Source organism: Bufo gargarizans, chromosome 2 (genome assembly GCF_014858855.1).
Source record: "Bufo gargarizans isolate SCDJY-AF-19 chromosome 2, ASM1485885v1, whole genome shotgun sequence".
NCBI lineage: Eukaryota > Metazoa > Chordata > Amphibia > Anura > Bufonidae > Bufo > Bufo gargarizans.
The window spans coordinates 327,758,578-327,776,871 of record NC_058081.1 but is presented as its reverse complement, the minus strand read 5'-3'; the positions used below and the strand labels follow the sequence as shown (position 1 = coordinate 327,776,871).

Here is an 18,294-nt window from a genome sequence, read left to right as displayed (position 1 = left end):
TTAACATTACAATTTTTTCCTTTTATCTACCAGATCACAAAATAAAAACGGACCAGTTCATGAACGATAAAAAGTCGCACGAAGTTGTTTTAATGTCACAGCTTGTAGAAGCCCTAACAAATGTCTATGGTGTGAAACAGGTAAATGTACACTGCATCATTGCTGGGGGGGATAAGTGGAGATACAATGCGTATTCCATCACTAGAAGACTAGACAACCCCTTTAATAGTTTTCACTTTTAAGATGCGTATTCACTTTAGAAGTGCAAGCTCTTAGGCTACTTTCACATCTGCGTTTTTGCTGGATCCGTCATGGATCAGCAAAAATGCTTCCGTCATGATGATACAACCGTCTGCATCTGTTATGAACGGATCCGGTTGTTTTATCTCTAAAATAGCCATGACTGATTGTAACGGATCTCCTGGCACCCCGACCGGGTACCTCCGTAGATGGATGCTCCTAGTGCTTCCCGAGGACTCCTAAGCACTCCACTTGACACCATAACCACCACAGACCCCACGAACCGCCGCAGCTTGGTTGGGGTCTCACCGTCCTCCACCCACGCTGGACCCAAGACCGGGCTTCAGCTTCCAGTGGGTGAACCTCTCATAAATCCAGAGAGCAGGAACCATGAACAAGCTCTTACAAGAGCTAGTAGTTATAGCCAGGGGAGTATAGCAAACTTCAGCGTATAGCAATCCCCAGTGTCGATCAGTTACCCAAATACCAGCCTCAACATGATGAAGGGTAAAACAGGAACTCTTTATTGAACACACAAGCATTGACTTATATACACATTTTCCAACAAGGGTACCACCCCCGTGGACCTGGTTGGGAACTGAGGACATAACATAGCAGCCAATCCTTACAGTTTAAACACAAAAACTATACATTCAACAAACACAATGGCATTGTCTTTGACGCAGTTAAAAAACACAATGGCATTGCCTGGGACACACTCAATAACAGAATAGGCATTGTCTTTGACGCAATTAACAAACACAATGGCATTGCCTGTGACGCACTCAATAACAGAATAGGCATTGTCTTTGACGCAATCAACAAAATACAATTACCAAAACACAAAAGGCTCTGCCTATGATACAATTACCAAACATAATAGGCTAACTTAATTACTCACAGGCAGAAAACACAAATCTTTCCCCAAAACACAGAAAACGCCTAAAACCCCCACAAATCCCCATAATTTACATATATATACATCCATGGATAGCTCTGATCTGGGTGAACAACATATCAAAAAATCACCCAGATCCGAGCAGGGGTTCCCGAATTCCATGGAAGTCACATTTGGCCGACCGCAAGCATGGCTTTCCTGCCCAAAACAGTTCCACAGATTTAGGCTGTGTACGGCTGGTCTGTCTTCTCCTTTAAAGTTAGTATAAGGGCCATAGTCCTAAGGCAAGAGGCTGGAAAACAGGCCCCTCCAAAACCCAGTGGCGAGGTTAGTTTCGCCACACTGATCGGTCTCTAAAACCATTGTAATTCAATGAGGGACGGAGCCGTTTTCTATTGTGTCAGAGAAAACGCATCCGTCATCATTGACTTACATCGTGGGTCATGACGAATCTGTCTTGCTCCGCATCCCAGGACGCACTCAAAAACGCTGCTTGCAACGCTTTAGTGTGCGTCATGGGAACGTGGGATACATCGTGCGCACTGGAGCGCACAGCATCATAGGTTACTATGATACTGTGCGCATCGCGCCGCCCGTGGGACTATTGTCCTGTCCTTATATGATCATGCCGCTCCTGGACATATTGCCTGCTCACGGACCATATGCCTCGGGCATACGGTCATGTGCATGAGCCCTAAATGTGCCCTTCTAAGGCTACTTTCACACTTGCGTTCGGAGCGGATCCTCTGGTGTCTGCACAGACGGATCCGCTCCTATGATGCAGACGATGGGATCCGTTCAGAACGGATCGGTCTGCATTATATTTCAGAAAAAATTCTAAGTCTGAAAGTTAGTCAGACGGATCCGACCAGACTTTACATTGAAAGTCAATGGGGGACGGATCAGTTTGATATTGCACCATATTGTGTCAACTTCAAACGGATCCGTCCCCATTGACTTACATTGTAAGTCTGGACGGATCCGTTTGGCTCCGCACGGCCAGGCGGACACCCGAACGCTGCAAGCTGCGTTCGGTTGTCCGCCTGCTGAGCGGAATGGAGGCCAAACGGTGCCATACTAATGCATTCTGAGCGGATCCGCATCCACTCAGAATGCATTAGGGCTGTACGGATCCGTTCGGGGCCGCTTGTGAGAGCCTTCAAATGGAACTCGCAAGTGGAACCCCGAATGCAAGTGTGAAAGTAGCTTAAGTAAGGCTACTTTCACATCTGCACTTCCCCTTTCTGCTATTGAGATCCATAATAGGATATAGCGGAGAAAAACATTTCCGTTTTGTCTCCATTCATTGTCTCGGAGAGCATATGGTCGTGTGCATGAGCCCTTATGCTGCAGATCATGATGATGACTGCACTGAAATTTGTGCAGGATTTGACCAGTAAGGGTATGTTCACCATGGCTGCTAAAATCCACTGCGTTTCTGCCTTGGTTTTTCAGTTTCGGTGCTGCAGACCTGCTCAAGGTTTAGGCCCATTGAATGGAGCTAAACTGTGAGTAGACTCCCACTTCGGTTTCTCTTAGTGTCCACATCTCCTTTTCTTAGTGTGATCTGGAAAACAGCATGTTAAAAATCCTCAGCCGCATGAAATGCCACGCTAGCTGCCATTGAAAACAGTGGGAGGCAGACGCCACACGGCCGTTGTCAGAATTGTGGCGCAGAATCCATGCCAAAATTCCACCAGCAGAATCCATCTTGTGAGCCTACACTAAGGCCTTATTCACATGTCAGTGAATCTCAGATGTTGTTTATGGACAGCACACGTAACCTCTCATTTTAATGTGTGTATTCACACATCCGTGTTTCAGCGCGGTCCATGGTTTTAGCACCGAAGCATGCCCTATTTTGTCTGTGTTTCAGATCCATCACGCCCTTTATAGTCTATGGGTTCATTAAAAACATGGACCCAACATGGAGACCATCTGTGTTTCGTCTGTATTTCACAGACCATTTATAGGAGATGCTCTGAAAATTCATTTTCAGCTGTGCAGTGTCCGTGGAACACGGATGATACACGGTCCAAACGTACAAACGGTCCAAACACAGATTCTTCACAGATGAATCACTGACCATCTTATCACGGATTTCAACACGGACCTGTGAATAAGGCCTAAAGGGGAGATTAATCAAAACTGGTGAAAAGGAAAACTGGCTTAGTTGCCCATAGCAACCAGTCAGATTTCACCTTTTATTTTTCAAAGGAGCTCTGAAAAATTAAAGTTGAAATCTGATTAGTTGCTATGGACAACTAAGACAATTCTACTTTACTTTACGCCAGTTTTAATAAATCCCCCCCTAAGGCTATGTTCACACTTCAGTTATTTGGTCAGTTATTTCCATCAGTGATAGTGAAGCCTCCACAGAGATGGTGTATCATGGAAAGATCTGCACCTTTTCTGTGTTTTTAACCTGCACCCGGTTTTGGCTCACAATAACTAATGGAAATAACTGATCAAATAACTGAAGTGTGAACTTGGCCTAAGACTCTGTCCACATCATGTCCAAGGTCTCCATCAGGTAGAATGTTCCATAAGTGTACCTCCGACTGATGAATGCCACTGTATAGCCATGCAGTGGTGTGTGTCACCCAATGGCCATTGGACAGTATAGGTTTTTGAGTTGGCCCACTATGGAGGAAATACATCTATACAGTGAAATAAACTGTATACTGATGCATACCATCCCGACTGATGCCAAAAGGACCTCCGTTGGGTGAATGGATGCCTATGGTTAGGCTCTGTGTATGAGTGCGCTCACCTAATGTTTTCACATAACTTGTGCTCCGTAATCCTCTGCTCATGTGCAGAACATTTATTTGGAAGACTTTGATCTTGCATCTATGCTTTGCACCAGGACGGCAGAATGGTTTCTGCTCTCCGTACATTTCACCAAACCATAAAGTACTTTTATATGTAAGCACCTGATTTGGTGATGTCACGGCTTTCTAAGCAATATAGGAAATGAAAGAAGTTGTCTCTGGGGCATAAACGCAGCTGGAATCAGGGGTAAAATTAATCTCGTGATTCACAGCGCTGTGACCCAGCCCTCATAATTCTTCTCAATCCTGCTTTAATCGAATAGTCACCAGTTCAAAATTGGTGTGAATGTTCCATAATAAATTTAGATAAATGGATTCAGATGTCCCTCTTATACATTGCTGTGCTGCAGATTTGTGGGCTATATAACCCTTTGAAATTTCAAAGATTATAAGGATTGTATTAATGATGTTTTTGGAGATTTTTTTTATAACCTAAACAGTGCATTAAATATATAGCACACAGGTGCCTACTATTCCCTTCTATAGATATGCCTATGAAATAAACAATTTTCCCCGGCAAATAAACTTTTTATATCGGAGGGAAGTAAAGGCTTCCATCCTGCGCAGACGCCCTTGGTTAATAAGAGCCATGTTTGTTTTCGCTACTTAGTTTAGCTGTGTTGAAGTTGTAAATCTAGAGGAGGCACTGTTAAAAATACATGGCCAAATGACTCCATAAAACTGTTTAAAAATCGATTTAATTAAAAATATTGGAGCTCTGAAATCTTGACACATGTTTTACACCTTTTCACATGTCCTTTGGGCACCATTTTAGTCTTGTGGTCTGAAGTTATAGAGCAGTAATGAATTTTTGAATATTCTGTACAATAGCAGAGTAACTTTCATCTATGATGGCCGGCCTGGAAATGTTTAGTTTGTTGTGGTATTTTACTAGCTTTCGTAGACATAGCTTTGTGGGGTAGAAACATGTCTGCTTACATGAATTGTGTTATTGGTGCTGTAGTGTTAGCCAATGTAGACATAAGAGGGAGGTCAGACTAAGGCCTTATGCTCACAAACGTATTCTTTTTCTGTATACGGAACCATTCATTTCAATGGGTCCGCAAAAAAAACGGAATGTACTCCGTATGCATTCCGTTTTCGTATTTCTGTTTTTCCGTTCTGTTCAAAGATAGAACATGTCCTATTATTGTCCGCATAACGGACAAGGATAGTACTGTTCTATTAGGGGCCAGATGTTCCGTTCCACAAAAAAAAAGGAATGCACACGGATGTCATCCGTATTGTTTGTGGATCCTTTTTTTGCGGTCGGGTTGCAAGCAACCTAAGGCATGTTGTGACATATACAGCATTGCCTGTGCAGCAGCTTTTTAAGCTTGCCCACACACTTGAGATAAGTTATCTGAAATGGCCAATGTTTGACCATTTTGGCCGACCATCGTTTGTGAATTATATATGAATGACTGTGTATAACATATTAAGGGTCGGTTGGTAGAGAGATCTTTCCCATTGTCTGTTTATAACCGGGACTTTGTCTGAAGAGGGGACATCCTCTACTTCTAGAGGAGAGAAGGTTTGTACATCAACCTAAAAGCAGTGAGCCTATAGAACTCACTGCCTGAGGAGGTGGTGATGGTGAGTTCACTAAAAGAGTGTAAGAGGGGCCTGGATGTATTTATGGCGTGTAATAATATTACAGGTTATAGCTACTAGATTCCTGGAGAAGGGTCGTTGATCCAGGGAGTTATTCTGATGCCTGATTGGAGTCGGGAAGGATTTTTTTTCCCCCAAGATGAAAACTAGCTTCTAACTCATGGGGTTGTTTACTTTCCTCTGGATAATAACCTGAACTGGATGGAGATATGTTTGCGATGGCTGAGAGCAGACTCTTGTCTGCCAACTATGTTATCCATCAGGTTGGATTTCTTCTGCATTGGCCAGGTAAAAATACAAGTTTAAATACAAGTCTAGCAGTTTAAGGCCTCACGCATGTGGCAGTAGTTTCGGGGGAGGTGTCGAAAGGCTGCATGCTTACAGCCTGGATCTGTGTTTACTTACACTTACAGCCATGTGCATGAGGCCTCATCTGGCATCTTAATGGCTCCAACAGAAGATTGATTGACCACATTTTTTTGGAGAACATAATCTTATGTGTATGGCTGGTTTTAATTTAGCAGGGTCTCTGCACCAACCATACGGTAGGTCATCTGGTAACCAGTCATGGTGGTGCATGGTTAGGTAGTCACATTCATATTAGCAGAGCCTACAGAGTGGCACCAGGTGTCAGACAGGAGGCTGGGATAACCTGGTGAATAGCAACAATGCTCTATTCCTGTTGTTTTTGCAATTTTTTTTTATTTATTTTTTGGCGGGAAGGAGACTAGGAACATCCTCATGTGAAACCAGCATCTTAAAGGGGTTCTCCTCAGGATAGGCTTACAGTCTGACATCCTACACCCTCACTGATCAGTTGTTTCAGAGTAGTTCAAGCTTCAGAACTACACAGCTGTGACCACTACACAATGGATGAAGCTGTGTAGTTGTTCCACTTATTTCCGACCCCCTCAGATCAAATATTGATGCCCTATCCCGAGTTTAGACCATAGATAATAAAAGACTAGAGAACCTCTTCAAGTTCTGCTTGCAGTACCAAGATGCATTTGCCCATAGAAGCATGGAAAAGATAAATAGACCTTTACCCATGCATTTATATTGGCATTTTTTTTTTATCCCCTTAGGGACACATCCTCATTTCACCTTAAGGACCAGGCCATTTTTTGCAAATCTGACCAGTGTCACTTTAAGTGGTGATAACTTTAAAACACTTTGACTTATCCAGGCCATTCTGAGATTTTTCGTCACATATTGTACTTAATAACACTGGTAAAATGAAGTTAAAAAAAAAAATCATTTTATTTATAAAAAAATACCAAATTTCCAAGTTTCAATTTCTCTACTTCTATAATACATAGTAATACCTACAAAAATAGGTATTACTTTACATTCCCCATATGTCTACTTCATGTTTGGATCAATTTGGGAATGATATTTTATTTTTGGGGGATGTTATAAGGCTTAGAAGTTTAGAAGCAAATCTTGAAATTTTTTCAGAAATGTTCAAAAACCCACTTTTTAGGGACCAGTTCAGGTCTGAAGTCACTTTGTGAGGCTTACATAATAGAAACCACCCAAAAATGACCCCATTCTAGAAACTACACCGCTCAAGGTATTTAAAACTGATTTTACAAACGTAGTTAACCCTTTAGGTGTGCCACAAGAGTTAATGGCAAATGGTGATAAAATTTCAGAATTTAGATTTTTTGGCAAATTTTTATCCATTTCTTCCAGTAACAAAGCAAGGGTTAACAGCCAAACAAAATGCATATAAAAACCATATGTGGCCCTAAACTACTGTATGGGCACACAGTAGGGTGTAGAGGGAAGGGAGATTTTGCTGGACTGGTTTATTTACATCATGTCCCATTTGAAGCCCCCCCCTGATGCACCCCTAGAGTAGAAACTCCATAAAAAAAGACAGGACCCCCCGGCGCATTTAGTCAAGGTGCCTGCTCAATGATTTGAGCAGGCACCGGGTTCCGATCACCGGGCGGCGGTGATCGGAACTATACATGACGTACCGGTACGTCATGTGTCCTGAAGAGGTTAATGCAGTTTTTGCTTTTACTTTTTTCCTGTTGGAGTATTTATTTGACTACCCGACCACTGCTACGTTATATAGGTTGATCCATTATATACCCAATGAAAACCTGAGGACATATGCTTACAGTTGCATATGTTGCCCAATGCACACCAGTCCAAAAAACCTTAATATATGTTTTTGTTTTGTTTTTCAAAAAGTACAGCATGCTGAAAATTATCAGATATGCCAAATGTTTATAGATACGTTCGGTGTACATGATCATTTCTTGGCATGCACCCCAGATGAACACCATAGACATTGTGTGAACAGAGCCTTACAGTTTCAGAAAATAAATGGTCTCTAGATTTCTTGTTACATTATGACTTTTATATAATTATATGGCACAAATGCATTGTGCTAAGCCTATTATGTATTATGTTACAGCACCGTTGTTGATTTTGTTACTATGCTTTTCCACTTTTTTTTTTTTCTCCTAGGTCATAGACGTGGGAGCTGGAAAAGGTTATTTAAGCTCATATTTATCCATGCACTATGGCCTAAAAGTTTATGGGATTGACTCTTCTCATATCAATACAGATGGAGCCAACAAGAGAAACCGGAAATTGAAAAAATATTGGCAAGTCTATAAAACTGATGCCAGAACCACTTCAAAGGCAAAGAAATCTGACCAGAAGAAAGAAGGTTTATTGCTGAAGAACTCTTCTCAAGATGTGATTGCTGATCAAGACATTTCAAGACAAAGAAGGAGTGCTATACGATGCACAGGACTGTCCAATTCAGAGTCAGACTACTCCAAGTGGACTAGTAATGAGGAAAGCAATCAAGTCACGGAAAATACAGAGTCGGATAATTCTTCCGACTCTACGTTTTCATTTTTAGACATCTTACCTGCTGGAGCTGTTGAAGTGCCCTCAATGTCACAAAGCATTAGCAAAGTTCTCAGCGAACAAGAAAAAGAGCAAAGGAAGATGGAGAACATAAAGGCCAAAAAATTCACGGAGTCCCATGTTTATTCACCCCTCACATCCTATGTCACTGCTGACACTGAGCTTCATGACATAATTGCTGATCTAGAGGTTATCTTTCTCTCATCTTGCCTCATGTGTATAAACAGCTGTCATTTCTCCACGATATCCAGAGAATGTGCTCTAATTGATTTCATAGCGCAGGAGGTTTACATTTCTTTGTTCTTCGCTTTCTTTAATGCCATTAGATATGCCGTGAGTGCTGCTAGGTTTACTTTCACGTTCGTGTATAATTGTGCAATGTAGCGATAAGTTATGGAAGAAGATTTAGAAGACGTTCTAAATGCAGATATTTTTCCCCTCTTTTTCAGTGCACATTGCTTATAGGCAGTTTGACTGGTTAGGTGATAAATGTTATATCGGTGACAGTCCAAGTTCTGGAACCACACCGCGGTCACTAGGATGAGGAACCTCCACCCCTGAACACTGTTTTTAAACATTTTTGTAAAGCTACTCTACTGTCTATAATTGTCATATATTTGGTCTCTGCTTTGTGTTGAGCCCTGGATCCGGGCTCAACACAAAGGAAATGGGAAACAAATGCCAGTTTGAGCCAATTACTGGTTGCAATGGGGATTCACCTCAGCCAGTGATTGGCTAACCAGGCATTTATTTCCATTTCTGGTGTGTCGAGACGCGATCATTTTTATTTATTTTTTAGCGCATTCTGCACCTTTTCTAAACAGCTATGTCCAGCCAGACAACCCCTTTAAGGCCCAAAGCAGCATGTGTATTAAAGGGGTTGTACAGTGCAGAGATATTTGATGAGCTTTTCTCAGGATAGGTCATCAGTATCAGATCTCTCTGCACCCTTGCCAATCAGGTGTTTGAACGGGTAGCGCCAGTCATGCCAGCGCACTTGCATCTTGAGGTGGCACAATGTAATTACAACTGTTTGGACATTCAAGTGAATGGGACAAGCTGTTGTAATTACACTGAGTGGTCTCCGCAAATGAGACTTTGCACAGGTAATTGTGAGTGGAAGCAGCACTAGCATGACCACAGCTACCTCTTCAAACAGCTGATTGGTGGTGGTGCCAGGATTCGGACCCCTGCTCATCTGATATTGATGACCTGTCCTGAGGATAGGTCATAAATATCTCTGCACTGAACAACCCCTTTAAGGGGTAAGTTACACTTTGAGCTTACCTCACTTCTTATAGAAAAAATACATTCGCCAATTCAGTGTTGCGACTTCGTCAATCGCCATAACAAATGAGGCAGGTAGTGTCTTGAGCATGCTGTGCCTTCTGACAAGTGTTTTGTGTTTATTTTCTCTCTCCTAGAAATCTATTATGGTCGGGCTACATACATGTGGCGATCTTGCCCCAAACACCCTGCGGATTTTCATTTCAAAACCAGAAATTAAAGCCGTATGCAGCGTCGGTTGCTGTTACCATTTCCTTTCAGAACAGTTTGATCCCTTAGAAGAAGGTAAAGTAAAAATATTCAGGATCAAAAACAATGTTTGGTTATGGTGTAGAGCTGCAAAATATATTTTAATGAATTTATTCTGCCATCGAATGTCTTTAGCCCCTTAACTGGGCTGCCGGAAGTCGGACCCCTACCGATCTGCCACTGATGACCTATCCTGATCAATTAACTAGTAGTGCACAACCCTTTTAAGGCTGAGGCTGCACCAAGGTTATTTAATCACACTACAAAATATCACTGTGAAATTGCTATCCATAGGGAATCCAGTGAGTACCATGAAAATTTAGATTAGCTGGAGTGACTTAATCGCTAGAGATTAAGCAGAGATTTTATTTGGGAAGGAATCCTGTTTCTCTATGGAGTACAAAAGCAGCCTGGAAATCGCCACAAAATCCCAGCATGTAGTGATTTGAAAAAAAATTGACACCTACTCACTTGTCTACAGTGATTTTACAGCGATTTTATCTCTACCGATCAGATCATTCCAGCAATGTTCACTTGGCTGCAGCAATTTCACAATAATTTTATCTCTACCGATCAGATCACTCTAGCAATGCTCACTTGTCTACAGCAATTTCACAATAATTTTATCTCTACCGATCAGATCACTCTAGCAATGCTCACTTGGCTGCAGCGATTTAACAGTGATTTCATCTCTACTGATCAGATCTGTCCAGCAATGCTCACTTGGCTGCAGCGATTTCACAGTGATTTTATCTCTACTGATCAGATCTGTCCAGCAATGCTCACTTGGCTGCAGCGATTTCACAGTGATTTTATCTCTACTGATCAGATCTGTCCAGCAATGCTCACTTGGCTGCAGCGATTTCACAGTGATTTTATCTCTACTGATCAGATCTGTCCAACAATGCTCACTTGGCTGCAGCGATTTCACAGTGATTTTCTCTCTACTGATCAGATCACTCCAGCAATGTTCACTTGACTGAAGGGATTTCACTGTGATTTTATCTCTACCGATCAGATCACTCAGCAATGTTCACTTGACTGAAGGATTTCACTGTGATTTTATCTCTACCGATCAGATCACTCTAGCAATGCTCACTTGGCTGCAGCGATTTAACAGTGATTTCATCTCTACTGATCAGATCTGTCCAGCAATGCTCACTTGGCTGCAGTGCTTTCACTGTGATTTTATCTCTACTGATCAGATCTGTCCAGCAATGCTCACTTGGCTGCAGCGATTTCACAGTGATTTTCTCTCTACTGATCAGATCTGTCCAGCAATGTTCACTTGACTGAAGGGATTTCACTGTGATTTTATCTCTACCGATCAGATCTGTCCAGCAATGTTCACTTGACTGAAGGGATTTCACTGTGATTTTATCTCTACCGATCAGATCTGTCCAGCAATGTTCACTTGGCTGCAGCGATTTCACAGTGATTTTATCTCTACCGATCAGATCACTCCAGCAATGTTCACTTGACTGAAGGGATTTCACTGTGATTTTATCTCTACCGATCAGATCACTCCAGCAATGTTCACTTGACTGAAGGGATTTCACTGTGATTTTATCTCTACCGATCAGATCACTCCAGCAATGCTCACTTGGCTGTAGCGATTTCACATTGATTTCATCTCTACTGATCAGATATGTTTAGCAATGCTCACTTGGCTGTAGCGATTTCACAGTGATTTCATCTCTACTGATCAGATATGTTTAGCAATGCTCACTTGGCTGCAGGGATTCATTTCACAGTGATTTTATCTCTACCGATCAGATATGTTTAGCAATGCTCACTTGGCTGCAGGGATTCATTTCACAGTGATTTTATCTCTACCGATCAGATATGTTTAGCAATGTTCACTTGGCTGCAGTGCTTTCACTGTGATTTTCTCTCTACCGATCAGATCACTCCAGCAATGTTCACTTGACTGAAGGGATTTCACTGTGATTTTATCTGTACTGATCAGATATGTTTAGCAATGCTCACTTGGCTGTAGTGATTTCGCAATGATTTTCTCTCTACCGATCAGATCACTCCAGCAATGTTCACTTGACTGAAGGGATTTCACTGTGATTTTATCTGTACTGATCAGATATGTTTAGCAATGCTCACTTGGCTGTAGTGATTTCGCAATGATTTTCTCTCTACCGATCAGATCACTCCAGCAATGTTCACTTGACTGAAGGGATTTCACTGTGATTTTATCTGTACTGATCAGATCTGTCCAGCAATGCTCACTTGGCTGCAGGGATTCATTTCACTGTGATTTTATCTCTACTGATCAGATCCGTCCAGCAATGCTCACTTGGCTGTAGGGATTTCACTGTGATTTTATCTCTACTGATCAGATCCGTCCAGCAATGCTCACTTGGCTGTAGCGATTTCACATTGATTTCATCTCTACCGATCAGATATGTTTAGCAATGCTCACTTGGCTGCAGCAATTTACTCAACATACTCAATGCATTCTCTATGGACAGCGATTTCACAGCAATTTTTTTTGTAGTGTGATAAAAAAAAAATGTAGCCTCATTGTAAGGATACAGCTCTTGTGGACCTTGAGGACAGAGTTATATTAGTTTTTTTTTTTCATTTCTGTGGTGATCCGAGAGCCATTACTTTACTGTTGAGGGAATGCTGCAGATTTTCACCTTGGATTTCACCCCTTCATTGTGTAGAGCCAGCAGAATCCACCTGCAATTTGCAGGAATATCCAAAGCAGAACTATTCTGCCTTGACTGGTCTTACCCCTCCAGGTCTCTTTTGAAGGGAGTCTATCAACGAACATTGACCATGCCAAACTGTTGACAGCCTAGGTAAGGGCTGGAGAGAATAAGACAAACATACTTTTTGTGGCGCTTTTATGCTTGGAAGTAGTGAATCTATGAATTTCATCACGCCAGGTTTTGCTCCTGCAAGTGCCTAGGAGGTGGAGCATCATTGTGAATTGTTTAGTGCATTAAGTAGTGTCATAGCCCCTCCCTTCAACTTTAAGTGACAGCTGAAGCAACCAACCAGAAGACCTCTGTAACTTTCACTCGGAGCAGCGAGGAGGAGCTGTGATGCAGCTCAGTGCAGAGAGCACTTCACAGTGAAGCTCCCTCTCCTGGGCTCTTGCAGGAGCAGAATAAACTTTCATATTCACATCTAATGGTAAAATATCCAAAAACTGTATGTTTGTCTTGTACTCCCGGCCACGCACTAGCCTCCGTGGTGATGTGCCGTTCTTGCACTTGTGACTGCTGAGGCCAGTCTCTGCAGTCTAGTGACCAAAACGCCGGGAGCCACGACACTGGAATACAAGGTATTATAAATGAAAGACCTGTGACCAATGAGAGCATAGTCTTACTGATTATTCTGGGGATGTATCCACACATTTCTGTGCATGAACATCCAATCCCCTGAAATTTAAAAGAACATTTTTTAAAGCGATGTAAAATGTGATGAATTACATTTTACAATCACAAGTGTACATACTTGTCATTGCAGTCCCATTGTCAGCGGGCTACTGGCTGCTTTGTTTTTTCCTAGCTATATAAATCATCCTGACTTTCAGGATTAGTGCACTGATGGATATGGGCCCCTCTGATTAGTGGACTTTTACAGGTGTTCTTTGATACGCATAGATCGCTGTATGCTTTTATGTGTGACTTGCCACATGCTGCTATATAGTATCCACTTTTAACCGTATCTCTGTGATTGTATCATTATACCTTTTATTACCGTATATAGAATTTAATAAATATTACATTTATTTATATTTTTGTAGTGTGGCTTTTTGGGTGTTTTCTGTTTATATGGCCACACACTTGGTTTAGAATCATTGGAGTGTTGTGGAAAATTGTGGATCCGCAACTCACCGGGCCGACACCCCCATAGAACTGCCTATTCTTGTCCGCAATTGTGGACATGTTCTATTTTTTTCCGGAGCCGTGGACGGGAAGATTGGGGGCGCGTTCTGGAAATGCGGACTGCACACTGTGTGCTGTCCACATCCATTCCTGCCCTATAGAGAATGAATAGGTCCGCACCCGTTCCGCAATTTGCGGAACGGATGCGGACCCATTCTACGGACGTGTGAATAGACCCTAAAATGCACATAATACCATGATAATCTCTTTATCGCCTTGATTGGTCTTAAAGTGGAGAATGTCAGAAGAAAATTCACTGTTAAACCAGGCACAATGCCTTGTAGGGCTAGCTCAGCTAAATGTAATAATGCTGTTCACTTAGTGATCTGTTGCTGAATTCTGGATAAATCCATATGCAGACGAGCAGTTAAGTGCACCAAGGGTGGGACCAAGCCTCTGTGTGCATTCTTGTTCCTTCTGCTTCCCCTGCAGCTCCTTCCTCTCCTTGATTGACAAGGCCAGATTCCTGCATAGTTATTGCATAGTCCTTGTCATTATGCCACTCACTAGGGCTCATGCACACAACCGTTGTTGTTTTGCAGTCCGTTTTTCACTGATCCGTTCCGTATCTGAGTTTTTTTTTTCTCTGATTTAAAGGGACACTGACAGGCCCAATTAGCATATTGAGTTATATATATCACAGTACAGGTCATATAAAGTGTATTAGAATCATGTAAGTATCCCCCCTGCCCACCTTATAAATACGGAAATATAAAGTTTTATAACCTGCTTGTCTCCTCTCCAATCTTCCCAAGGGGCGGCGTTTCATCTGAAAATGCGCCCAGCCAGCCGCTCCCAACTGCCTTTCTGAAGCCCCGCCCAGCTCATCAATATTCACGTGGCTGGGCGGCGGCTACAATTTTCCAGGTCTCGATCCTGCGCATGGGCAATCGAATCCTCCTGGCATCGTTCGTGTGTAATCTTCTGCGCCTGCGCCCCGCCGTGGTTAGATCGCGCCTGCGTACACACCCTGCCTGCGTCCCCGAGCCTCTGCCTCATGCGCATGCGCCTGAAGCGCTGCTGCTATGAACAGTGTCTGGCGCATGCGCATGAGGCAGAGGCTCGGGGACGCAGGCAGGGTGTGTACGCAGGCGCGATCTAACCATGGCGGGGCGCAGGCGCAGAAGATTACACACGAACGATGCCAGGAGGATTCGATTGCCCATGCGCAGGATCGAGACCTCGAGTTGTAGCCGCCGCCCAGCCACGTGAATATTGATGAGCTGGGCGGGGCTTCAGAAAGGCAGTTGGGAGCGGCTGGCTGGGCGCATTTTCAGATGAAACGCCGCCCCTTGGGCAGATTGGAGAGGAGACAAGCAGGTTATAAAACTTTATATTTCCCTATTTATAAGGTGGGCAGGGGGGATACTTACATGATTCTAATACACTTTATATGACCTGTACTGTGATATATATAACTCAATATGCTAATTGGGCCTGTCAGTGTCCCTTTAAGTCCTCTTCCGTTCCATTATTGCACAAAACATATTCGTATGGCTTCCGTATTTGATCCATTTTTTGCGGATCATATACAGAAACAGTAACTTATTATTCATCCAACACATGAGCAATATAGGCTGGGCATAGCATTTCTACAGTATGGAGCAAAATACGGATGACATACGGATGTGTTCCGTGTGCGTTCCGTATTTTTTGCGGACCCATTGACTTGAATAGGCCTCGGACCGTGATTTGCAGACAATAATAGGACCTGCACTATTTTTTGGCGGAACGGCCAAGTGGACAAACAGAAATGAAATGCAGACGGAGTAACTTCTGTATTTTCTACAGCCCCATTGAAGTGAATGGTTCCACATACGGTCCGCAAAAAAAAAAAAAAAAACGGAACGGAAGCGGAAAGAAAATACGTTTGTGTGCATGAGCCCTTAGGCCTCTTTCACACGGGCGTCAGTTTTTTGCCCGGATAAGAGCCGGGTGCGTTGCGGGAAAATGCGCGATTTTCCCGCGCGAGTGCAAAACATTGTCATGCGTTGCACTCGCGTGAGAAAAGTCGCGCATGTTTGGTACCCAAACCCGAACTTCTTCATGACTCCGGTCATCACATGGTACGTCACATGATCTTTTACCATGGTGATTCACCATGGTAAAAGACCATGTGATGACCGGAGTGACGTCATCACAGGTCCTTAACCTCTATTTAATGCAGCAGCTCACCCCAGGTCCTGTTCATCAGCAGAGGAGACACAAGGAGATGCCGGGCTTCGCGAGCAAGTGGACTAAGGTGAGTTAAATAATTTTTTATTTTTTTTTAACCCCTCTAGCGCTATCTTACTATGCTTTCTGTATTCAGAATGCTATTATTTTCCCTTATAACCATGTTATAAGGGAAAATAATAATGATCGGGTCTCCATCCCGATCGTCTCCTAGCAACCGTGCGTGCAAATCGCACCGCATCCGTACTTGCTTGCGGATGCCATCCGATTTTCACGCACCCCATTCACTTCTATGCGGCCTGCGTCACGTCAAAATCGGACAATATAGAGCATGCTGCGATTTCCACTGAACGCACAAGTGATGCGTTAAAAACAACGCTCATGTGCACAGCCCCATAGAAATGAATGGGTCAGGATTTAGTGCGGGTGCCATACGTTCGCCGCACGGATCGCACCCGCACGGAAAACTCGCCCGTGTGAAAGGGGCCTTAGGGTTAGATTCTGTTGTGTAGCCTGCGTGTTAAAAATGATTGTGCAGAGCAGTTTTATATTTCCTGTGACGCACTGAGCTGTTCATTTACACTAAGCTTTTTGATGTATTGAGATATTTGTGTTGTTTTAGTCTAAGTAAACTCTATTGATTGACATTGGTGATGCATCTTATCTAATTCCTTGTATTGACTGTCATGTTGACATCCACTTTATCACGCTGCTATCCACACTGAAAACTGTATATTTTGTTGTATGGTTTACAGTCTGGTAAATGTTTTGGCTTTGGATTAGAATGTAAAGTGGAGTTTGGCTTCATTTCTTTTTAGCCTTTTGTAGAAGATTAATCACATCTGTATCCCTTTTATGCAGATATTTGTTTCTTATTAGTTTGGAGTGTGCACAGTATAATGGTCACAGTGCTGTGAGATATTATTTCTTTAATGTGCAGACCCTGTCAATTTTTTACAGGATTCACCAATAGTCTAATGCGTGTAGGTCCCACAGACAGTGCCTTCACATCTGCCATCACAGTAACCCAGTAACCGAGGATGTAACAGGTTAAACTTGCACTTATAAGGTTATTGGTTTCGTTTGAAGAACCGTCAGATATGCCTTCTTAGGCTACTTTCACAATCGCGTTTGGTGCGGATCCGTTCAGATAATACTACCGCATGCATCCTTTCAGAACGGATCCGTTTGTATTATCTGTAACATAGACAAGACGGATCCGTCTTGAACACCATTGAAAGTCAATGGGAGACGGATCAGTTTTCTTTTGTGCCAGATTGTGTCATAGAAAACGGATCTGTCCCCATTGACTTACATTGTGTGTCAGGACGGATCCGTTTAGCTCCGTTTCGTCAGACGGACACCAAAATGCTGCAAGCGGCGTTTTGGTGTCCGCCTCCAAAGCGCAGTGGAGGCAGAACGGAGGCAAATGGATGCATTTTGAGCAAATCCTTATCCATTCAGCATGCATTAAGGGCAAAACTGATCCGTTTTGGACCGCTTGTGATAGCCCTGAACGGATCTCACAAACGGAAACCAAAACGTCAGTGTGAAAGTAGCCTTACCTCTATTGGAATGACACACTGGGGGCCAGTTACAAAGACCAGCACCAGTTTTAATAAAAAACCCTGCAAGGGACGATCCAAACAAGTTTATTAAGAGAACGTCTCTTAATAAATTTGTCGCGTTGTCCGCTGTCCATGTACAAGAACTTAAATCTACTCTAACCAGGAGCTGGAGTAGATTTCTAGTATAATGTGCGCCATATATTTTTTTTTTCGACCGTGGAGCTCCCACTTGTGGCCCACCTCCTTCCGTCCACTTATCGGAAAAAGCAAAAAAGGCACAAATTTTGTTGTAAAATGACACACAAAATTTCGACTTTTCTACACCAGAGAACTGGCAAAGAGCTATAGTAAATACCCCCATTGTGTTTGGCCAAACCTTACTTGTATAACAGTGCCTTCAGAAAAATCTTTTGGACATCTGGCTTTTGCATGCTGAGAAACACAGCATCTGCAACTAAAGGCTAGTGCACACGGCCGTGGCCATATTGCGGCCTGCATACGGCGGGTCCGCAATACACGAGGCACCGGCCGTGTGCATCCCGCATCACAGATGCGGACCCATTCACTTGAATGGGTCCGCAAAACCGGAGATGTGGCGCGTAAGCGCGGATCGGAACCTC

At 43.0% G+C, this 18,294-nt stretch overlaps 1 protein-coding gene across 1 annotated transcript in view; it reads left to right on the top strand.

Annotated features, from left to right (window-relative positions):
• Positions 1 to 18,294, top strand: part of METTL25 (methyltransferase like 25) — a 310,650-nt gene that overhangs the window by 173,551 nt on the left and 118,805 nt on the right. The window contains exons 6-8 of the mRNA XM_044277228.1: positions 34 to 140; positions 8,071 to 8,670; positions 9,906 to 10,053. Of these exons, the coding sequence (XP_044133163.1) occupies positions 34 to 140; positions 8,071 to 8,670; positions 9,906 to 10,053 (855 nt within the window). The remainder of the gene's footprint in view (positions 1 to 33; positions 141 to 8,070; positions 8,671 to 9,905; positions 10,054 to 18,294) is intronic.